The sequence below is a fragment of the Phocoena phocoena genome, chromosome 14 (genome assembly GCF_963924675.1).
Source record: "Phocoena phocoena chromosome 14, mPhoPho1.1, whole genome shotgun sequence".
In the NCBI taxonomy this organism is placed as follows: Eukaryota; Metazoa; Chordata; class Mammalia; order Artiodactyla; family Phocoenidae; genus Phocoena; species Phocoena phocoena.
The window spans coordinates 69,469,469-69,493,121 of record NC_089232.1 but is presented as its reverse complement, the minus strand read 5'-3'; the positions used below and the strand labels follow the sequence as shown (position 1 = coordinate 69,493,121).

At 53.9% G+C, this 23,653-nt stretch overlaps 2 protein-coding genes across 2 annotated transcripts in view; one reads left to right on the top strand and one right to left on the bottom strand.

The window, feature by feature from the left end:
* Positions 1–546: 546 nt before the first annotated feature.
* CIMIP2C (ciliary microtubule inner protein 2C) lies at positions 547–12,624 on the top strand. Its single transcript, XM_065890846.1, has 3 exons — positions 547–620; positions 12,388–12,530; positions 12,614–12,624. The coding sequence occupies exons 1-3, from the start codon at positions 547–549 to the stop codon at positions 12,622–12,624; spliced, it is 228 nt and encodes a 75-aa protein (XP_065746918.1).
* Positions 12,625–14,101: 1,477 nt separating this feature from the next.
* CIB4 (calcium and integrin binding family member 4) overlaps positions 14,102–23,653 on the bottom strand; it is a 45,941-nt gene continuing 36,389 nt past the window's right edge. Inside the window, exons 5-7 of the mRNA XM_065891342.1 lie at positions 16,652–16,761; positions 15,743–15,831; positions 14,102–14,300 (exon numbers count right to left, since the gene is read on the bottom strand). Coding sequence (XP_065747414.1) covers positions 14,270–14,300; positions 15,743–15,831; positions 16,652–16,761 — 230 coding nt within the window. The 3' untranslated portion in view covers positions 14,102–14,269. The remainder of the gene's footprint in view (positions 14,301–15,742; positions 15,832–16,651; positions 16,762–23,653) is intronic.

The window sequence follows — 23,653 nt, the reverse complement described above, 5'->3', positions numbered from 1 at the left end:
GTCCGTGCACACACACACACACACACACACACACACTTAAATTACAGTGTCCTGGGCAAACACGCCAAGCGGGACACACGTCTGAGGCCCCCTCCTGGAGGCCCCGCGGAACGGGGGCCCGGTGGAAAACCCTGGGGAGCAATGGCTCTTGACGTCCCTGTGGCCACTCGGGCCCTGGGGCTGAGCCGAGCTTGGGCTGCCGCTTTGTGCACCGTTTCCACCTCCGACCCGCCTCGGAGCATCACCCATCTGGCCTGGCGGGGAAGCTGAAAGATGCAAGGATGCGAAAACGGAGGCTTGGGTGAGAGCGGCGATTTGCGGTGTCACACAGGAGAGCACGTGGAGATGCGGGAACATCTCGCGGGGGCGACCCGCCTGGCTGCTCCTAGAAGAGGACGGCGAGCGGGGTGCGGAGCCCCGGAACGCCGCGGCGGCGGCGGCGGCGCAGACCCCCTGGCGTTGCCAGGCGCACGGTTGCCGGGTAACCCGTGCTGTCGACCATGTGGCCAGAGCGCCCGGGCTCGCTGCGCGCTCGCCGCCCCCATCATGGCCTCCCGCGGCGCGGGCGCCCTACTGACCGAGTTCAACGCCGCCTACGTGGCCCCCGGCCTCATGCCCGGGTAAGACCGCCGCACACCAGGCCCCGCCTGAATCTGGGGCTCAGAGCCCCTTCGGGCGGTCTCTCCCCTCCTCTCTCCACAAACCCCTCCACCGGCCTCGAAACTCCGCCCTTTGGGGGCCGAAGGAACCCGGGGCGCCAAGCTTTCACCTGGCGGGGTGGCCTCCCCAGGGGTCTGCGCTCTCAGGGCAGGCAGTGGCTGGGCGCGGTGGGGGCTCTCCAGGTCCCCTTCGGTAGGAAGTCGGTACCTAGCGAGCGCGGAGCCCGCCGGGCCGGGATAACCGTGGTTGGGGTCCGGGTCAGGGGGAGGTGGGGGAGACGACGTGTGGGGTTGGTGTTCGGAGACGCCGGGCAGGAGCAAGAGGGTGAGGAGTCCCCGAGGAGGGAGCGGGTTCTTCGGCCCCCACTACATTGCGTGCACGCAGGATTCCCGCAACATGAATTACTTGTTGGTTGAAGGAGCGAAGGCGACCGGGTGGGCATCTGGGAGCGGGGCTCGAAGAATCTGACATGGCAGGACCGGCAGTAACGTTTAGTGGTGTGCGCTACCCACCGGATCGCCTCCTCGGTTCTCCCACTGACCTCACTTAATCCTCACAGAATGCTGCCTTTGAAAGCTTCCCAGCCCCCAGACCTGCCCTACCTGTAGCATTTTAGGATGCAGGGCAGAACCTACTTTTCCTTTCTCTGGATGTGTTCACACTCCAGACAGCTAAGGTGCGAGTCTGACCGCTCCCTTCCATTCTTTGGTCCTTTTTCTCAAAGTGTCTGAGATTTCCACTCCCAACCTCCTCTTCCAGGTTGTGAGATTGTCTCCTCTCTTCTACCAGTCAACATGGCCATTGAGGATGGGGGCTGGATTCTGAGAAGCCGCCTGCACATCTGTATTGAACGAATGAATGAAATTAATGTCTTGAGAGTTTTGCAGGCAGGATCTCCACGTGGGTGGAAAAACACGTGCTCTCTTCTGCAAACTAAACAGGCTGCAAAACAAAGAAAAGGTCTCAGTGTATATTTTGTGTGACGTTTGGGTTTTCTTGAAGCAGAATAAGGCTGACATAGAGGAGCTGTGATATTCAAATAATTTCTGCACACAGAGGTAGTACAGTAAGTAGGGGCAGGTTCTGTAGCTTTAATCCAGCCCCTTGGTGGACAGGGCCTTTCCTGGGCCTTAGAGAGCTCAAAAGCTGCTTCGGTTCCCATCAGACAAAGCTGATTTACCAGGTCACAGTTGTTTCCTGAAGTCAAGCCAGGTGTGTTAGAGAAGATGACTAAGGATTTTCCTCTTAATTCTTTCAATCGTTCAGGCATTCCTTTGACAAAGATGTGTTGAGTGCTTGGGATAGACCAGGTGTTGGGTTAAGACAAACAAGTGGGGGGCTGCCCTGGAGGGGTTCCCAGTCTGGTGTAAATACATAAGGTTTAGTTCAAAACCATCTCTGCAGCCTTGGGTAGTGGTGTTTACACCACACTCTGGGTGTTTATCATGAAATTTGATTTCATACATTGCTATAGTTTTGTCTTAAGCCCACCACAGTCTCCATTGGAACCTAACCCTCCCCCACGGCTCCCCAACTCGGTCCCAGGTTGCGGGGAGGGAAGCTGCATGTTTCAGAGGCAATCCCAGGATACTTCTCTATCCACGCCACTCGTCTGCAGTTCCCTTGAGTGCCCTGTCCTCTGACTGATCTAGCAATTGTGATCACAAGTGAATCATAAATAAGGTTCCAAGCGTGGATGGGCTAGTTTGAGCAGCTGAGCCTCTATGTGTTACTTTCTTGGCTGGATCTTTCTGGGAGGGATCTGCTCTCCCTAAAGATTCTCATCAACAAGGAATGAATTGAGTTGTCTTATGTGTCTAAATGCTACCTTATTGGCAACTTTGTTAACGTAATGAAAGAATCCAAGATTTCCCTGCCACACTTGGGTAATTATTATTTTGTGTGTCTTTTCAAAGATGAATCACAGGATTTTAAGTGCAACCAGTCTCTTCGGACACTCAGATCGTCCTCCTTACCAGTTTTACTCATAGGGGCAGAAATACTTGCAGTCGTGAGGACCTCGGAAACCAGGCAGTCCAGCCCCACCACCACCTCCCGTTCCAGACGTGGTCACCGAGGTCTGGGGGATGGGGACTTGCCTGAGCCCCAGGCTGGTGATGGAAGAGCTGGGCTGGAACCAGGTCCCCGATGCCCTGTAGTGGCACTGTGAACCCCCATGTATAAGCACCTATTATATGCCAGGCTTTTTACAAACTTAAAAAAAAAAAAAAATCTTCACAACAACCCAGTTGTCAACCCAGATGCAAAACTGCCCGAGGTCTTTCATCAGGTTGCCCAGCCAGGTCTGTGTGACTTCAACACCCTGCTCTCCCCAACTGCTAGCAGTTGTCAGCAGTTAGATCTCTACAGCGTTCAAGGCCTGATTCTGGGTACTGAGGGGAACAGGGTGCTGGTCCTCAGACAAGAATGCCCCACCCGCTCCCTTGCCGCTCTGGGCAGTACAGCCCTCAGACATTGTGCCACTTTCTGGCCCGTGTGCCCTCCCCGCAGTGAGCAGGGAGCTCTCGGGTCAGAGATCCTGGTGTTGTAAGGCTTTTGGAGGGAAGAGACTGGCTCGGTGAGACTCTGTGCTTCCCGCCGGCAGGTCAGATCTAGGTGGGACCCATCCCTTTGCGCTCTGCCTCCCACCACACCTCACCGGGCTCCCAGTCCGAACACTTGACCTGCCCGTGCATCCTGGGGGACAAAGCAAAGGCCGTCTGTGCAGGAGGATGTAGGAGGCCCAAGTGCCCACATAGCTACCTGATGCCACTCACACAGCCCTGAGGACCTGGGGAGCCTTCCTAAGAACGGGGGATGGGGGGCTCCAGCAACCTGGGCTTTGTAACAGGGACCCTCCTTCTCTGCAGAAGAACCCATAAGCCCATAGAGATGTGCTCCCATTTGTCAGTTCAATTCAGCAAATACTTACAGAGCATCTACTGGGTGCCAGGGATGCAAGTATGAGTAGAACCCAGCCCTCTCTCCCCATGGAGTTGACAGTTCAGATAGGAAGAATATACTAGGGCCCAGGTAATTACAACACAGCAGAATGTGAATTGAGACATAAGAGAGGCACAAGGATCGAAGACAGTCCAGTGGCAGGGACAGGCGTGGTCTATGGGTGGGTCGGAAGAGGCTCGATGGGAAAGGGGATGTATGAAACGTACCTTGAAGGATGGATAAGATCACAGTTTGGGGAGAGGAGGAAACATCTTCTGGGCGGAGGGGATGGCATGGGGAGGAGGTACCAGCAGAATATGCTTTGAAAGCAACAAATGGCCTATTTGCTTGGAGTGGCAAAGCTGGTGTTACCGAACCAAGCTTGGGTCTGCTTGCCTGCACACAGTAAAACCAATCCGTTGACCTGGGTTGCTGTGAAGGGAAGTGCCGCGTTTATTGCAGGGCACCAAGAAAGGAATCCAAGTAGCTAGTGCTCAAAAGCCCGCAACTCCCCAAAGGCTTTCAGGCAAAGGTTTTTAAAGATAGGGTGAGGGAGGGGGTTTGTGGGGTGTGTGGTCAGCTCGTGGACATTCTTCTGATTGGTTGGTGGTGAGGTTATCAGGAGTCACCATCATCAACCTTCTGGTTCCAACCAGTCTGGGTTCTACGTCCTTGTGGGCAGCATACAATTAACTTCTTCCGCCTGGTGGCATCAGTATCTGTAAAATGGCTCAAAGGACACGGCTCAGAATATTATCTATGGTCCTTGCGGAGGAACTGGAGGTCCTTGACTCTGTTTAATGGCTGAACTATTATTATTTTGTCTTGCTTGACTGTTTTCCTTTCTTTCTGCATTTTCTCACGTCTCTGATTAAATTTATTCTTTGGAACTCTGGGAAGGCCTAGGAGGCTGAAGTTTTGCTACAGACAAGAAGCAGTCGGAGGACATGGTTGGGGATTCTGTCCCTGGAAAGCCCCATAGGGTCCTGCTCATTTACACTGGGACACAGAAGTGGATGATGAGACTGGAAGGACCTCTCACAGGGGCCCACGTCAAGCAGGGCCTTGAGCACCTGACCCAGTTTGTTCTCAATTTCCCAGGTGATGGGGAGCCCTTGAAGGTTGTTGCCCAAGGGAGGTATCTGACCAGAACCGTACTCAGCAGGAAGTGTGTGGAGATGAGGGTGCTCTTGGAATGAGAACAGGCTGAACAGTAACAAGTTAATTAGTTACTAAGCTGCTCGTGGGATCCCTGATGGTGAACGGTAATTAATTTGAATGTTAGCTGGGGGACCAAGCAGTGCTATTAAGAGGCGGGGAGGGATGGCTCCCTGCATGCACAGTAACCACAGGGGGCTTTGACTGTGGACCGGGATGAGCACCTTCTCCAAGCTTGTGTGGCGCGCAGGTGGGTGAGGGGCAGGGTTGGACGAAGGGGTCGAGGAGGAGGTGTGAGGGTCCGTAGGGACCATTCGATGCCCCATTGTGAAACATGCCGTTCCCCTCTGTCCTCTCCACCATGGCGTGCCACAAGCCCAACAAAAACGGGCCTCTACCACGGAACCACACTGTCATGCGCACAGCTCGCACATGCAGGTGCGTACAGGGGCGTAGACCTACTAGTCAAGGTGTGCCCTCCGAGGGCTAAATAAATATGACCACGTGCATGGGCACGCGCGTGTGCGCGCACACACACGCGTGCGTGCACGGGTCCCCGCCCACAGCAAGAGGGGCTGAATGGAATCCAGAACCCACGCAGAACCTTAGGAAGATTGTGGAGGAGAGGGCTTCTCTTCTATTGGGATGCAAATATCTTGGCTTTCAGAGAAGGTGGGAAAGCAGGGAGCAGAGGAGGAGTGTGGCGGAGAGCCTGGGGGTGGCAAAGACAAGAATCACGATGACATGTCACTTTTCTGTAGCTCCTTTCTTTGAGGTGTGCAGACGCCCCTGTGGGTGGGACTCGCTGGAGCCCAGCGTTCCAGGAAATGGTGCCCCCGGCTTCTGGACTTCGGCCTCCTTCAGTGAACATTACTGAGCTCTTGTCATGTGTCAGGGGCTGTGTAGGTTTTGAGGATAGACGAGAACACTCTATTAGCAGAGGAGCTGAGCTCATGTGGATCTTGGTGATGAAGGATCGCAATCCTGCTGTGAGGCAGAGATGCTGGGCAGAGGGTGGGTGGCCAGGGGAGGCGACAGGGAGCCTGGCTCTGTGAGTGAGGGCGAGATGCCCCAGGAGGCAGGAGGAGATGCAGGTGGAGGAAACGTGTGTGAAGGCTTGGAGAGCACGTGGGGCCCCAGGGATGTGAGTAACACTTCCGGGGCATAGGGCGCCCGAGGGGAAGTGAAAAGAGAGGTGAGCCATGGTGATCAGATGATGAAAGGTCACTCTGGCATCAGTGTGGACGACAGGCTGCAGGGGTGACACTTGGTCTAGGGGACTAGCTAGGAGATCTGAGGCTGTCCAGCTAAGCAAGAGGAGGACTGGTAGCCATGGGATGGAGGAGGGCAGTGGGAAAGTCACTAAGGAGGGAGCAAAAGCAGGACTTAGGGAGAGACTGGATGTGACAGTTGGCAGGGTGATGCCCGGCTTCTGGTAGGTGAGGCGGTGTTAGCCAGGACGGAGACGGCCAGGAGGAGAAGCAGGCTCTCTTCACTTGTGCTGAGTCTGGGGGCCCCGGGCAAGCCCTCGCTGGACAGCTGGGTGTGTGGATCTGTAGCCGGGAGGAGGGTCGGAGCTGGAGACACCGCTCTGGGTGTCCCCGGTGCTGGAAGTCTAACGTGGACGAGCTCTCCCAGAGGGAGTGGGTCCCTGAAGAGAGAAGAGGACCCTGGGGCAACACCAGCACCTAGGAGATGAGCAGGGGAAGAGAGCCAGACTCCAGTCTGTCCTCCTCCTTGCTGAGGTTATCCTCAAAGCCTCCCCCCATGGAGACCCCTTCATGGAGCTCCACCAGTACTCTCCCCACCCGACCTTCAGGGGAATGGGCCTTCCCTCCTCGTGTTGAATCGAGCCTTGACTGCCAGCACCATTTTTGCACACACACACGCCAGAACTCAATAAATACCGAATGGGGGGGAGGTGGGAGGAAGGGGGCTGAGCAATGCAGGCTTTTGTATTCTCAACACCTAGCATCGCACCGGCACACAGCGGGTTCCCAATAAAGTGACTCTTAATGCCATCTGACTCTCTTAAAAAGTATTACCTGTGCAGGTAAAGAAGAACGCAACAAATCACCCCAAATCCAAACACCTAGAATTAACCTAAAAATCACTTTAGCTTTCTTTTTATGTGTATAGTCAGATAAAAGGCTAAATGGATGGGTGGAGGGGTCCATGGACAGAAAGATAAGCGAGCAATTTTATAAAAATATGATCTTTCCATACTTACTATTTTAAAATGAAAAGCATGAAACTTAATGTTACTCAAACTTAACTGAAGAGAAAGATACTGAAGTAAAGTGGAAGAACAGATTTCAGATAAATGCTAATTCATCATAAGAGATCTCCGTTTCTAAAAGTTCCCTCTGAGGGAGAGAGGGAGAGAAAATAAGCGCTGTTAAGGGGTTAGAGTAATTACATTGCGTTATTTTCACCAACGGGTTTCGATTTTAGATGCCACGGGTTGAACTATGCTTTAGAAATTCTAAGGGCACGCCCATCTCCCCTCCACCCACCCACCCCCAACTTTTGTTGCTTAAATTATTTTTCCTTTGACAGGTTTTATAACATTTACGTTCTTTGCTGCAGCCAGCCTTCACCTAGTAGCTATTCTTGGTTCTCTGCACTTAAATAGATGTGAAGTAACCACCAGTCATTCTTACAGAGGTTCTGCATTCCTGAGTAGTTTTTTCTTTTGAATCATCTCTTAGTTGGCAGGATTTCATCAGTGAGCACCGCTTTCAAGAAGAGCTTTGGGTGCTTTATTTCCTGAGTCCTTTCATGCAGCTGCCTTTATACCTGGGTGACTGGCCAGTTCGATATTCTCGGGGCATGCTCTTTTCTCTGCAGAGTGCTGTAGACGGTTGTTTCTTTAGTTTTCATTCTGTTGCTTCATTTTCTCTGTGTTGGAGTTTGGCAGCAGCTGGTGACCAGCACCTCTTTCATCCCCTGCGTTCTGAACCACTTGAGAAAGAAAAGATAAAAGAGGGGAAGCTGGCGTTGGAGAGTGGGGCTGACGCTGAGCCTGGATGAGATGGCCAGGCTGGGCTGGGACAGGCTTTCCTCCTGAAGGGCAGAGTGGGTCCCCCAAAGGGCGTGGAGGAGCAGGGTGGGCTTCCTTGCTTCCAAGCAAAAGAGGGAGGGAGAGTGGGCTTCACCCCCTCAGGTAGATGTTCCTCCACTTCTAATGTGGAAGAGCAAGTGGGGGCTGGAGATGGCTGGTGGACAGTTCCCTCCACACCGAGCGACTCATCGCCATGAAGGAGGAAGCACCTCCCAACCCCTTGTCTTTGACTTCTAGATGATGGCACTGTTCTTTTTATGACATTTCACACACAGCACAAAGAACTTTCAGGGGCTCTGCCTCTTTATCTTAGGTGATGCTTCTTCCAAATGAGTTTCTTCATCAGTGCGAATGTTGCAGAGAGGGAGTGGGGGCCTAGGATGTTGGATGTGGCGACTGGATGATCTTGTATGACCTTCATGAAAAAGCACAAGCACACATTCAAGTGACGGGTCAGGAGGAAAGCATAGGAGTAGAAGAAATGAAGGCAGAAAGTAGTAAAGAGGATTCCTTGGAGAAATTTGGAAATAAAGGAAGAGAAAGGGTTGTAGAAAGCAGCAAGGCCAAGTGTGGAATTTTGCAATCTAGGAAAAGCTTTGAATGTCTGTGGGCTGAGGAGAAGACACTAGGGGAGCAGGAGAGATCCTGGATGGCTGGGAGGGGGGACAGAGGCCGAGAGACAGGGATGGACAGATGGGGGAGTGAGGCCTTGGTGAGGCAGGAGAGGACGCTGCAGCCCAGGAGGGGGAAGGCCATGGCAAAGAGGAGGACTCCGTCCTGAAAGTGGCCAAGGCGACCCCACAGGCTCACAGGCACTCACCAAGCCCACCATCTTTCGAGGACAGGAGACGTGGCCGCCAGCAAGGAACTCAGGAGGGGCCAACAGGAAGGGTCACTGAGGCAGGAGGGAGAGGGTTAGGACCACCATGGTCAAGGCACCCAGGGCAGAAAGAAGGCAAGGGACAAGAGAGGTGAGGCTGGAGAAAGGCCTGAGTCCAGTGGAGGGTCTCTCCGCTCTGCAGCCCCGTCGCTCACTGCTCTGGCCCCGGTCTAGCCTCAAACACTGCAGGATCGCAGGGAGGTAGAGCTGCGGAGGGAGGGTGGGACCAGGAACCGGGGCAGGACTCCTTCCGTTCTGCCTACAGTGCAAAGCCATTGGAAGGTGCATCAGTAACCACGGTGCTTAACTCTCTTGCCTTTCATCCAAAGACGAAATCATGCATTTCTTTCTAACTCTAGGCCAACACCCATTCCACCTGTGAGGAGGCTGAGGCCCAGGGCAGACCTCAGAGGTAATACTGAAGCACGTCTTCAAAGGCCTCACTGTGCTTTGGGCTCTGGTGCAGGAAGAGTTCCTGAAATGGAGAAGCCCTCGACTGGCAGTGGCCTGGCCAGCTCCCTGCACTTTCCGGGGCTTCCCTGGGAATGTTTTCGTGTCGGGGAGGGAGCTCAACCAAGAGGAAGTAAGACGTCAAGCATTGCAGTGGGGTGGTCTCAGGAGATGCACTGGAGGGCCCTGGAGCATGGCCACTGGCTTTCAGTGTCTGTGTCTGTAGGTCCCACCGTAACATCACTGGTACTGTTGGCATGTCAGCTACCAACCTTGTCGTTTGTTTAATAGACATTTCCTGCCCACCGACCACGTGCCTGACCTGGTTCGAGAACTGGGGATCAAACGTGAGTAAGATGTGATCAAACTCTGCCCTTGAGAAGCTCCCCGTCTAGCAGGGAGACAAGATGTAAGCGGACAGTAGCAGGACAGGGTGAGATGCAGCTGGTGGAAGGGGTTGAGGACACAGAGAGAACAGAGAGTGGGACCCACCTAGACTTAGAAGAGGTGGCAAGGAAAATGGGCTGGAGGTGTGAGTGCAGGCAGGAGAGCAGGGAGGAGGCTGCCGCCGCCGTCCGGGTGAAAGGCGATGCAGCTTGAGCTCAGGTGGCGGGGATGCAGCTGCAGGGCTTGGTGGCTGACCGGATGTGAGGGATGAAGCTGGGGGAGATGGATGCCCGTTCTGTCTTGGACGTCGCGGAGTGCTCTTCACGGAGGTGGGACTAGACTGTTGGGGAAGGTGGAGGTGGGAGGTGAGGCCTGGGGGACATCCCAGGGAGATGCATGCAACCGTACACAGGAGTCTGAAACTTGGAGGGAACTTCTGAGCTGGAGCTGGAGACCAGGGGTCCTGCACACACAGGTGAAGGTTAAGCCACGGCATGGAGGCTATCACCAGGAAGACTGGGTGGGCCCTGGACAGACCCCGGAGGAAGTGGGCAGAGAGGGAACATGATGAGAAGGCGACTGAGAAGGATTAGGACAGAGGTGTTGGTGAAAACCAACAGTGAACCAGAGAGCAGAGTAACAGAAACCACCAGCGATATTTCAAGAAGAGAGCGGTCCACAGTGTCCAGTGCTGCAGGAGGGCCACTGGTGACCTCGGCAAGAGTGACCTCAGTGGCGACGTGGGGGCAGGTCCAGGTTTCAGAGGGCGGGGAGCCCAGGGGAGGCTGTGCTGACTGGGGAGCTTTGATCTCTTATTTGCCCAAAGTCTGATTCCCATGCTCTCTGATGTCACCAACTCGCCCCTCCTCTCCCCTCCATTTCCCCAAACAAGTCTTGGTTCTCTCTGTTAACCAGGGGTCTTGAGCCGTGTCTGCTGTGCTCTCTGTGTCCCAAGCGTCTTTGCTCGCCCTGCTCTTGTCCCTCCCACTAGCCCCCTTGGTCGCAGAGGGTGATGAGTTAAGACTTTACCCCACAATACACAGGGTGACAGTTACAGAGCGAGGGGGTCAAGGTTTCAGCAGCCTCAGGAGGGATGCCAGGAACCTGAATGGGCGGAATCAGGAAGAGCATTTTCAGTTGCCCTGGGAGTTTGGGAGCAAACCCCATAAGCCTTGCTGGCCTGAGTCTGCAGGCTTCTCCCCCTGCAATGGCAGCCTTGCAGCTACACTCGTCCAAACGCCAGCACAGCCCCTCGGTGCAGCAAGGAGCGTCTGCCCTCTGGTGGACCCAGAGGGTACTACACAAAGCAGGGCTGTCTCCCCAGCCCCAGCCCAGACTCAGAAAATGTTCCTTTAGGGACGTGAACACATTTTTCAAAGTCCAACCGTCCCTCTAACAAATGTGAAAGTTCCTCCCTGTCCACCCTTTGCTGCTTTTATCTGGGAGAGCTTCTTCTCCCGGGGAAGGCCGGCTCTGCCCTGTGAGATAATCAGGCATGTGGTTTCCTCACTCTCCCTCCTGCCACTCAGGCAGGGGGATCAGAAGTCTATGCTGTGAGGTGTCCTGTGGAGTAGGGGCCATCGGGAGGTCAGTGGGCAGATCTTGGGTTTCCAACTCCATGCTGACCCATTGCTCGCCTCAAGAGCCCTGAGCCTTGCCATTGTTATTGATAAGGCAGCAACCCTTTCCATAGAGTTGAATGGTTTTTAAAGATACAATTTAACATCCTCTATAGGTTCTTCTGTACAGGACAGATGGGCGCATTTTCTAAATATGGAAACTGAGACCCCACAACGGCCTCGGGAACTTGTGCCATGGCGAGTCTGGTTGAAGGCAGAACTGGAGGGAACCCGGACCTCCCAACGCCAACTCTAGGATTCTAGGTTGGCCATCTCCACCCTTGGGGTGGCTCTGAGTCAGTCCATCCCTGGAGACAGTGCAGGGCCTTGTCTGGGGACAAGTCTCCCCTTGAGACCTCTCCAGGCAGGATCTGCTTCTCCTGCAGCTGTGGGACCCCAGGATGCCCAGCTCTGTTCCTTCTCCAAACTGCCTGGCAGCTTCACATCTAACACAGGGGACCAACTAGGTGGTTGGGAGTAAGAGGGTCGGTGTCTGCACTCAGGCTTTACCCCGATCATCTCTGTGGCCTGGGGAAAGTCCCTGTCCTTCCCTGAGGTCCACTGCCGTCACTGTCACCGCCACCATCACCATTGTCACCGCCGCCATCACCATCATCGCCAGTAGCAGCAGCACATTCCTTGTAACACTTGTTGAGTGTTTGCTCCTTGCTCAGCATTGTGTTAAGTGCTTTGTACGCATTACTTCATCTACTCCTCAGAACAGAGCTAGGAGAGAGGTACCGACATTAGTCCATTTTTACATGTGTACACTTCTAGCAGGAATTGGGCCAGAATCCATCCCAGCTTCTTGACACCTATGTCCTTGCTCTTAACCACTGTACCGCCGTGCAAACACAAGTCATTCCGAGGGTCAAGCTGACGAGCAGCCGGCAGGGTCATCGGCAGCACGGGCTGGGAAGCGGGCCTTTTTCACCCTCCCTACCTGGTTCACTGCATGACACTAGCTCCATCCTCACCCCCAGGCCTCCTCTGGGGCTGAAGAAGAAGTGGCACCTTTTAAGAGTATTCCCTGGGCTTCCCTGGTGGCGCAGTGGTTGAGAGTCCGCCTGCCAATGCAGGGGACACAGGTTCGTGCCCCGGTCCGGGAAGATCCAACGTGCCGCGGAGCGGCTGGGCCCGTGAGTCATGGCCGCTGAAGCTGCGCATCCGGAGCCTGTGCTCCGCAATGGGAGAGGCCATGACAGTGAGAGGCCCGCGTACCAAAGAAAAAAAAAAAGAGTATCCCCTGAGAACCTGAGGACCTACCAGACATTCCCGTCGGGGAAGAGGGTTGCCCCACAGGAACGGCAGATGCGGGACTGCTACCTTGAGTGCAGAGCCCGATGCCCGAGAGCCACGGCATCACCAGGTTGGCTTTTTGGGATAAAATCTTTATCCGTGACCATCCCACGCTCCTCTCCTCTGAGCCCCAGGACCACTTGGCCACAGCAGGACAGCACTGAGGGTCACACAGCACGGTGTCTGAGGGGCCTGTGGAATGCTCACCCCAGGTGTTAGAGCCAAGAAAAGGCGGTGTCAGCACCCTGCTGGACCCACACACCTCTCCCCTGAGGCCTGTAGGGCTCCTGAGTCTTGGTGGCAGGTCACTCAGGCACAGAGATACCTCCCAGCTGCTTCCAATGGGATAATCAAGGAAGTCCCATTATGCCATGTCTGAGAATGAGGGTGCAGTGGCCCTGGAATGCCTGCGCTGGTGTCAGATGCAAAAGAATTCCCACTTGAGCCTCGGCTCAGCGGCATTTCATTCACACAATAGCCTGTGAGAGAGGGGGTGTTGCCCCCACTTTACTGATAAAGGCACCAAGGCTCAGAGGTGGAAAGAATTGTCCAAACTCATGCAGCTGAGAAGTGGCACAGACAGGATTCGAACCTAGGCCTTTCTGACTCCCAAGCTCTGCTATTTCCACTACACACTCTGCTTGTGGTCCATGTGGGTGGGGATGACGCAGATCCCGGAGGGCCCTGTGGTGCCTGAGAGAAGAAACCACTTTCTGCATTCTTCCCAGACTGGCAGGGACAGTCTGATTTGGGACCTACCCCTGGGACTGTTTCTAGAAGGGGACAGGAGGTAAGGGACCCGAGACTAAGACACTCTTCAAGGCATCGCTGTGCATCAGGGACCTTTACGCCCGAGTGGACACTGGGTTCCTAGGTCACATCTGGACGTGGCCTGGGAGGTTCGGGGTCTGGAGGCCGCTGCTTACTACCTCCTGGGAGGCCTCCTGTCTGCGGGACAGGGCACAGAATGCAGGGGACAGCCCCTCTGGAGACAGGATCTAGAATAGGAACCTTGGGTCAGGTGTGTACCCACACCATAGGAATTCTCCAACATTCCAGCACCTCCTGGATTTGATCAAGGGACTCCATCAAGAAAGGGCTCTTATTTCCCCTAAAGGCCAGGCGACCACAGCAGGTTCAAGTACGCGGAGGGTGAAATAGAGCTTCCCCTGTGAGCCAGCATTTAGACACCTCCTCCTCTGAGGACAGTGTAAACAAGAAAAAAACATGTGCCCATCAGGTAGGCATCTGACAGCTTTCAGAGACCCCCTAAGGGGCCTCTCCTGAGTGCCAGACCAGCTGGGCCCCAAAGAGCCCCTGTGGTGGCCAAATTCATTCCAGGGCTTGGCTGAATGGCAAAGCAAATAAACCCTGATCGCTGGTCACACACTGTCGCGTCCCGAGGGTGCAGGGGTGCCGAGGGAGGCTCCAGGGAACGGAGGGCAGGACGTGTATTTTCCTGGTGAATTTCATCCCATTTGGCCTGGTCCCTGCTGTGACATGTATTGACCTCAAAAGGACTGGCCATCCCAGTCTTGGCATCACTGGCGAACTTAAGCCCTAGAATGAACAGTTCTTAATAAAAAGTACTTCTATATGACCCTGCACTCAAAAAATGATGAACTGATGGAAAAAGGGAAAGGCTTTTCTTCTGCTTTATTGAATAAACAATATTCTAGAAGTGAGGGAGGGATGGGGACAAAGTCATCCTTCTAATCAGATCTCCCCCAGCGCCCCGCCCGCAGGGGGTTGAATTCCTAGTTCCAGGGGTCCCCCTCAAGGCCGCCAGAGCAGGTATTTGGGGTCACATCAGCACCCCCAGAAGTGAATCCGAAAGGAGCTGAAAGAAAGAATTCCATTAGCCACCTCGAGCCTGCAGTTGTAAAGCCCCCTCTGATTTCTGGGTTCACACCTCTTGTGTCCCTTTCTCTGAGTGATGGCCAGTTTGCAGCTCTCCCAAGCCAATTCAAAGCCTCCTTTGAGCAGCTCTAGAATGCAAAGGCTGTCCGAACCTTGTGGTGCTGGAAACAGTGGAAAGAAACGGGAGAGATTCAAAGAAAAAACTCAAGGCAGACAGGATTCCAGCTCCAGTCATGTGCTGGGCTGTTATGGAGGAAGAGGAATTACCTCGGTTGGGGGTGGGGGGTGGTCCAAGTGTGGATCCTCTTTTAGAGAGTCTGCCCAGGCTAAGCCCTCTGGCAACCATGTTGAAATGGAGGGCCCTCTGCTCCAGCCAGGCAGTTGGAAGAGGGCTGGACACCTGCCTGGAGCTGGCCAATCAGATTCTCTGAGAATTTAGAGCCAGAGCTGAGGGACATTCACTGAGCCGAATAGACATAAACTTGGCCGCTGTGGGAGGCCACATTTGGCCTCACGTCTGACAAAGCAGAGATTGCTGTTTGCACGTAAAGCAAAGTGCAGAGCTGTTGAGGACAGAGGCAGAGACTCTGGGCCCCCGACCAGGTGCTCTCTGAGGTCTATCTGTTTTTGTTCTTTTTTGAGTGGTTGGTTAAACCATTTTGAGTGGGCACTCTTCCTTGCTACCAAAATCACCTAGACTGAAGACCAAGGGCAGTAAGGGCCCAGGAGTGGCAGACACAGGCAAACAGATGCAGCTCAGTGCGAGAAGATTGCCCTAAAAGGGCTGTTCCTCATGAAACGGGCTGCCTTCAGTGGTGGTATGTTTCCCACAACTGTAAGGACCCAAATAAGACTGTTAAATACAGCCAGTATGGAGATGGCCGATTGTCTCAAAGGAGTTTGGACAGCTAACGACCATTAAGGCCCCTTTCTGCCTGATGGAAGGTTTGGAAATGGCTTGAGCTCTTCTCTGAGCTCTATCACCAGCATCTTCATCCCTGCCGCTCCCCCCGACATTTCCATGCCAATCCCCAGCTCCCAGTGACCACAGGAGGTTGTGGTGGCACGGCAGCAGGACCAACAGTGGCAAGGGCAACTCCCCAGGTCAGTCCTGGAGCCCAGCGGGCTTTGTGTTGGCTGTAGAGGGACGGCGCCTGAAAGTCTGGACCACCCACGTCGTTTGCAAAGCCTGGAATGCAATCTCACCTTTGTCTTTTGAACCCCACTCCCTGTCTCTTTCCAGGTTACCTCATTTCTCAGAAGCTCCAGTTTTGCTGATGCTGAAAGAATCTGCGAATTGCCCTGGAAACTCATGACCTCACTGGGAAGACCAAGGTGTCCCATTGGCCGAGGGAGACTTGGTGGGGGGCTTCTTGTCCCCCACTATGCTGGGCATCCCCCCCTCACTCCAGAACACCTTACTTCATGAAGTCCGGAGATCTGGCCATCGCGTGTTCAAACTCTGAGAAAGACAGCATGTTGTCATTGTCCAGATCTGACTCATTCAGGACCTGGACAGCGGTGCAGAAGCAGCCAGAGAATCAGAAAGGGAGATGGGGGCGCAGGCGTGGGGGGCGAGCTCCACACGCTGAGTGCTACCATAAGCCAAGCTCTCGCTGGGTGCTTAGCGTCCCTGGAGTCCCCTGGGAAGCAGGTGCTCTATCCCTGCCCCAGACAAGGACACGGAGGTGCAGAGAGATGAGGTCATGTGCGTGGCTGTCTGGGACCTTGTGGGCTGGTCTCATCATGGGAAGAGTCCTCTTGGTGCCTCCAGGACAAACTTGGCAGTGAGAACGGGTGTGGGGTGATGGACAGGGTGACATCCCCCACCCGCTGTTGTCACCCAGTCACAGGCAGGGGCTCTGCACTGCAAGGGGCTCAGTCAGGGTGGGGAGGCAGCGATGAGCCCTCATGGTTTTATCTGCTCCTACTTCCCACCCAGACCAAAATGTTCTCATGGTCTTAGGACAAATGGGTCCATGGTTGTCTTCATGTCCTGCCGTACTTTGGACTGTCACTCTAGGACACCAGGGCGTTGTGCTGGAATTATGTAGGAGAGGGGATGTTGTGAAGTGTACACCTGAGGCTGACCTGCTGTTGGCCCACCTGCCTGCAGTGGCTGCAGTGTTGCTGGGAGGGCCCCTTGGGGTGGGCTACTGATCTGGAGACCCAGGAAGGGAGTCATGATCCTGGAGGAAGGACAGAAAATTGGGGGTAGTTGCTTCCAGTGAGCACCCATCCCTCAGTGCCCCTCACCCTGCCTGCCATCAAGAGGCTTCAGGTGATAGCGGGGCCCACACCAGCCACCGTCCCACAGCCCAGGGCACACACGTGGCCGGTGAGGTCGGTCAGCAGGTCCTCTGACACGTCGTCTCTGTTGAGCCGTTGAAGGATGATCCTCTGTAGGTCCTCCTCGTGGATGGAGCCGTTCTCATTAAAATCTGCAAAGAGGGGGCGGGGCCTGAGAGGAAGGGTGAGAGGAAAGGGGCTTCCTCGGCCTCCAAGAGTCCTGGGGCCACGGCACCAGCCAGGACCTACAGACTCCCACCAACCCCTGGGAGGCCCCGCAGAGCCCAACTATACCAGGTGGGCCTGAACCTGGGACTCAGGGAGACCTGGGCGGGCCTGAGGGGTGGGGCTCAGCAACGGCAGGGCAGGCTGCAGGCAAAGGTGGTGCTTAATAATAATAGTAATAGGCATTGGTTGGGTCTGTACTACCTGCTCAGACTTCTCCTGAGGTCTTCACCTGTTTTAACTCACTGAATCTTCACAATTAACTTTTTATGAATCTCACTTTACCAAAGGGAAACTGAGGCACAGAGGGTTTTCTGGTTTGTCCACACAGCCAGGAAGTGAAAGGGCTGGCATTCAGACCTGGCTAGGCTGGTCCCCGGGTCCCACATCTACCATCATGCTGTGGAAAGTCCAACCCTGGAACTTACAGGTCAGTATATCTTTTGGTGGCTAGGAGTTGGGCAGCAAGGAGGAGTAGGAAGCAGCCTGGCTTTGGAGCCAGAGGACCTGGGCACAAGTCCCTGCTCCTGTCTCCCTGCATCAGGCTCAGAGATACACCAGGCTGGGTCCTGCCGACAAGGAGCTCCCAGGCTGGGTTGGGGTGCAGGGGAGACTGTCAGGTGCCCGAGTGGCTTGGCTCCAGGAAGAGAGGAACAGGCGTCCCAAGGACCCCAAGCGTTTCCAGATGGGCGTGTTCTTGTCTGGTTGGGGTTGGGGGTGTGAATGAGGAAGACTTCTTGGAAGAAGAGGCATCAGAGAAGCACTAAATGGCTTGGGACTGCAAAGATGGCAATTGGAGGAGGTGTCAGGGTCAGGGTCGCTGGGGACAGTGGCAGAGATCAGTTAGTTTTGAGGGGAGTGGAGGCTTGGGAGAAGGTCAGGGGTTGTCTGGAAGGTGAGCCAAACTGCAAAGGGCCTTGAATGCCAGGATGAGACAATTGTACTGACATTCTTGACAGCCCTCCCCTGGGACACCCAACGCAGTCCCTGAACCGCTCACCAGCCATGTAGTAACTTAGGCAGTCAACTTAGGCAGTCAACTTAGGCAGGTACAATAATTACCACCATGACAAACAGAGGTGCCAGGCTATGGTCTAAGTGCTTTGTATTTCACTGCATTTAATTCTCATAACACAGATGCAGAAACTGAGACTCACAGAGATTAAATAACCATGTTTACTTCCTTAATCTCATTTCAGCCTATTACCTCATCAATACGCTGATGAATCCCAAATTTGTGTCTTCAGCCTGGGCTTCTCCCTGAACTCCAGGCTCATATATCCACCTGCGTTCCTGTCCTCTCTACCTGGAGGACTAACAGTTCTCTTAAACTCAACCTGTCCAAACCCAACTCCTGATACGCCCCCGTCCGCCCTGGCCCCTAACCTGCAGCACTCAGAGCTGCCCCTTGGCGAATGGGTAACTCTACCCTTCCAGTCTCTTGGCCAGTCAGGTTGGAGTCATCCTTGACTGTCTTCTCCCCTCCCAGCTCTAGCCCCAGAGGCAGTAAACCCAGCCTGAGGTCTCCTCCTCACTGCACTGCCTCCACCCTGGTCCAGCCACCATCCCAGCTCTCTAAGACCCCGCAGCAGCCTCCTAACCAGTTTCCCTGTTCTCAGTCTGCCCCCTTCAGTCTCTTCTCCACTCGGCAGCCAGAGTGGTCCTGTTCATCCTTCACAGCCTCCCATCTCAGCCAGAGGACAGCCCGGTCCCAACAGTGATCCCCGAGGTCCACCCTGCCCTCACTCTGCCTCTTTGCCATTCCTCCATCGGGCCAGGCACGCTCCTGCCTCAGGACCTTTGCACTGTGGTTCCCCCTTCCTGGAACACACTCACCCCAGAGTTCCTTTGGGTCTTTATTCAAATGCCAGCTTCCCCCAGGGCACTGCTCAGAACCTGTCTAAAATTACACTTCCTGTCCCTTTCTCTGCTTCATTTTCTCCCAACACCGAAGACTACCTAACACACTATACGTTTCACTTGTCAGCTTGTTTATTTCCCTCCACCAGAACATAAATTCCACGAGGGCAGCAAGTTTTATCTTTTGGTCACTACTGTATTCCTGACTCCTACAATAGTGCCTGGAACAGAGCAGGTGCTCAATGAATATTTGTTGAGTGAGTGAATGAATGAACCACCCAAGGTCACACATTGGTAAGCGATGGAAACAAGAGGAAACCCAGGAAGTCTGACTCTATGGTCAGTCTATGCTCTCAATCACTCATAACTCTAAAATGTCCAATTTTTAGCTGGGCCCAGAGTGGAGGAGTGCATTTGCTGATGTCATAGGATCCTTCTGTGGTAGAGCCTAGACTTTTGTCTCTGTTTCCCAAGGAAGGGTATGGATGTGGAAGGTACAACTGAGCACCTAACCCATTAAGCAGGGGGCTCTCCCCTGGCTGAATGTTGATCAGCCCCAGGGGCCGGAGGCTAAGGCCCAAGATGTTCATCTGAGCTCTCCCTGCACAACTCTGCTATGACACGCCACGGGTAATGGATCAGATCTGGTGGGGGGAGGTGCAGAGGGGCCAGCACTGGACTGGAGGGAGTGGGTCCCCGCAGTGACATTGCACTGCTGACGAGAAGCTCTGCAGCCTCTCCCTGAGGCCCCGCATTGTCCCCAGGAGTCCTGCTGGCCCAGCTCCCATATGCAGAGACTACAGCAAAGCGACATGGCTTTGGTCCCAAGCCACCTGAAAACAGAATAATTTGCTGGAGTAAAATGTAGTCCCGGACAGTTCCCCTTCTTTGGTGGCGCAAGGGCAGAACAGCCTGGGAAAGGGCTGGGGGCAGGGAGCTCTAGGCTACTGGCCAGCCCATGTGGCCTCAGCAGCCTCATGACCTGCGTCCGGCCACTCTGGGGAGAGGAGTGTCTTCTTCTTGCTGTTTCCCAGCAACGAGGGAGATTAGAGAGCTGGTGGGCTCAGCCTTCATGTCCCCCCAAAAGCCTCTGGCCGTCATCATTCCAATCTCTCTGTCATGTTATTCCTTGCAATTTACAAAGTACTTTCACAAAAATTAGCTCATTTGATTGAGTGAGGCAAGGCAGGCTTTCACCACTATTCCCACGGAACTGAGGTTGCCTCTTCGCCTCTCCCAGCCGCTAGCATCCCTGTGTCAGATCCTGGGAAGGTTTGGGAGGATCCGCTGCAGGTGCTCTGGCTGAGGGTAATTCACAACTGGTGGAAGCCGTGCTGACTGGAGCAGGAAAGCAGTGCTGGGATGCTGGTCTCTGACAGGTAGAAAGTCTCCCCAGAGGTGCTGAGAGAGGGGGATCGATCAGTTGGAGGCCAGGAGGGTCCCTCAAAGCAGAAACTGGAGCCCAGTGGGTATGTCCTGGTAGGTGTGGCTGGCCTGCTGGACTTGACTGAGAGCCATTCACCCCTTCCTTCTTCCTAACAGAATTGCAATTCTTGTTCACGATGACACCATGTCCAGCTTAAAATACTCCACCCTCCAGTATGCTTTGTGGCTATGTGTGACCATGTAACACAGTTCCAGCCGATGAAGTTATAGCCAAAGTTGCTGGGTGGAGCTTCCAAGAAAGTTTGCGAAAGAAGAGTAGACTTTGTCTGTGCCCTTGAACGTCCATTTTGTCCTTATCCCTTCTCACGTCCCTTTTTCTTCCTGCCTGGAATGACGAGATGCCTGTAGGCACAGAAAATATCTTGTGACTCTGAGGACAACAGTCCCATTAAAGATGGGAGATTAGGAGGCTTGAAGGAGCCAGGCCCTTGGTTGCTTCCTGGAGCCATTACCTCAGCTCTGGACTGCCTGAATCCAGGATTTTTTTTTTTTTAAACAGGCATGTTCTTACACACAACCAAGTGCAATCCTAACTGATACAGTAGGTCAGAGCAGTAGTTCCCAAGCTCTGCTGCGCCTTACAACCACCCAGGGAGGACTTCCCTGGTGGCGCAGTGGTTACGAATCCGCCTGCCAATGCAGGGGATACGGGTTCAAGCCCTGGTCCGGGAAGATCCCACATGCCGCGGAGCAACGAAGCCCGTGCGCCACAACTACTGAGCCTGCGCTCTAGAGCCCGCAAGCCACAATTACTGAGCCCATGTGCCACAACTACTGAAGCCTGTGTGCCTAGAGCCCGTGCTCTGCAACAAGAGAAGCCACCGCGATGAGAAGCCTGCGCGCCGCAACGAAGAGTAGCCCCCGCTCTCTGCAACTAGAGGAAGCCCGCGTGTAGCAACGGAGACCCAACACAGCCAGAAGTAAATAAATAAAATAAATAAATATATATATATAAAAAAGAATCACCCAGAGAGTTTTAGAAAAGCCCACCAACCAGGGCATACCCAACACCATTACATCAAATCTCTGTAGCTGGGACCCAAGCAACCATAGGCCTTAAAAACTCCAGGGCTAATCCCAGTGAACAGCCATGTGGGAGAACCAGTGGGTTAGAGCCGTGCTTCGGAAACTTTACGGTGCAGGGGAACCACCTGGGGGTCTTGTTAAAAGGCAGATTCTGATTCAGTAAGTGGAAGGTGAGACCTGAAATTCTGCATTTCTAGCAAGCCCTCTGGCAACGTTGATGCTGCTGGGACATAGGCCACACTTGGTGCACTGAGGGGTTAGAACACTGAGTTAGGTCTTCAGACTTTGGCTAAGAACGACCCCAACACCATCCTCTCCTTTCTTCCTCCTTCTCCTGACCCTTCTTTTTATTCCTCCTCTTCTTTCTTCACTGCTACCACTACCACCTCAATTGATAGAGCAGCCATCACAGGCCAGGCACCAGGCTCAGAGATTCACACATCCCGTCTTTAATCTTGCTGACGGCTCTGTGAGGTAACAAATCTTCTGAGCCCGAAGAGAATTCAGATTTGCCTGAGTCTAGCTGATGAAGCCTTGGAGTTTATGAGTCCCTAGGCATCTATTTGCACCGCTGATTTGCATGAAGGCTCTGTGCTTTTTGTTTCTGTACTTGAGCTCAAGGAGGAAGGAAACTGCCCGAGGGGGCCCTGGAGAGAGGGCGGGGGGGGGAAGATACAGGGACAGTGTGGGGGACAGGGAGTGTCTCCTCCTCCATGTGACCTGAGGACCCTGTCTGACTTCTCAGGAGGAAGGGTTTTCTCCCCATTCCTGAGCTGGACACAACTCCTGAGGCTTGAACAGCAAGAGAACCTGCTACTCTTCTAAGTTCCCTGAAGGCTTGGGTGTTTTTGTTTGTTTAGCTCTAGAAACCACGGAAAGACAGCTGAGGCAGACATCTTTTGGAGCATCTGCCCAGCCTACTCTTTGCCGTTCCTGAGCAGCATCTCCACCCCCAGTGGTTGGCCTCTGGAGCCATGTTTATTTATGTGGCTCTGCTTCTTCTTGGTTGTGGTTTATTGGGCAAGGTTGGTCCCCTAACCTAGGGGCAGCTGGATCCCTGGTTTGGCTGAGCCAATCAGCATCTCTTGAGAAAACAGAAGTGAGAAACAGAGATGCTTGTGGCTGGTCAGTCATAGTGAAGCCCGAAGGCCATGTGGAGGCCAGGGTGGTCATCTTTGGCCCATAGGCACAGAGGCTTAAAAATCAGATCAGCAGAAAGAGGAGGCACACGGAGAGAAGCAGAGATGAGAGACCAGGCAGCAACAGAGAGAAAAGGAGAAAGTAGCGACCTCGCTTCCTGGCCACTTTCCAGCTGCAGCCTAGGCTCTCGGGAGTCCTGCTTCACTTCTACCATGGGTTCCACACTGCTTATAGTGAACAAGCTCCAGTGCCCTCCTCCCCCCATGATCTGCACCTCTTGGCGTTCACGCTTTTGTATAATCCACATACCCCTCTTGTGTGGGTGGGCACTTACTTCTAAGCAGTGGAATTTGGCAACAGAGATGTCATTTCCTGATTACAATATGTTATATTGCCAGCAGGCTGGCTCCAGAGACTCCCTAGCTGTCTTTCAAGAAGCAAGTGGCCATGTTGGAAGGCCCATGTGACGAGAAGCACAGGTCAGCCTCTGGAAACTGAGGGCAGCCTCCAGTCAATAGCAAGAGAGAAGCCCGGGCTCTAAGCTCTGTAGACACAAGGAGATGAATTCTGCCAACAACTGGAGTGAGCTTGTAAGTAGATTCATCTCCCCGTCAAGCATTCTCTAGGCAAGCATGCAGGCCAGCCAAAGCCTTCACTGCAGCCTTGTGAAACGCTAAGGCGAGGAACCGACTAAGTTGTGTCCAGACTCTTAACCCACAGAAACTGTGAGATTATAAATATGTGTCATCTGAAGCCACTAAGTTTGTGGTGGCTTATTACACAGCGATGGAAAACTAATGTACTGCTGCTCTTCATCTGTTGTCTTTAAAAAAATTTATTTAATTAATTAATTTATTTATTTTTGGCTGTGTTGGGTCTTCGTTGCTGCACGCGGGCTTTCTCTAGTTGCGGCGAGCAGGGGCTACTCTTCATTGTGGTGCGCAGGCTTCTCATTGCGGTGGCTTCTCTTGTTGCAGAGCACGGGCTCTAGGCACACGGGCTTCAGTAGTTGTGGCTTGCAGGCTCTAGAACGCAGGCTCAGTAGTTGTGGTGCATGGGCTTAGTTACTCCACAGCATGTGGGATCTTCCCGGACCATGGCTCGAACCCGTGTCCCCTGCATTGGCAGGCAGATTCTTATCCACTGTGTCACCAAGGATGCCCCCATCTGATGCCTTTTACACAGGTAAATTCCTGTTACTTACAACCTGAAGTGAGCACGTAGCCTGGGCCAGCATTTTCCACCCAGAAGAGCTGCTCCATCCAGGATAGTACTGACAGAAGACAAAAGAGGCTAGAGATAGCACAGCATGTGCTCTGTGGTGGAAGGCCTGACAGAAGGTAGCAC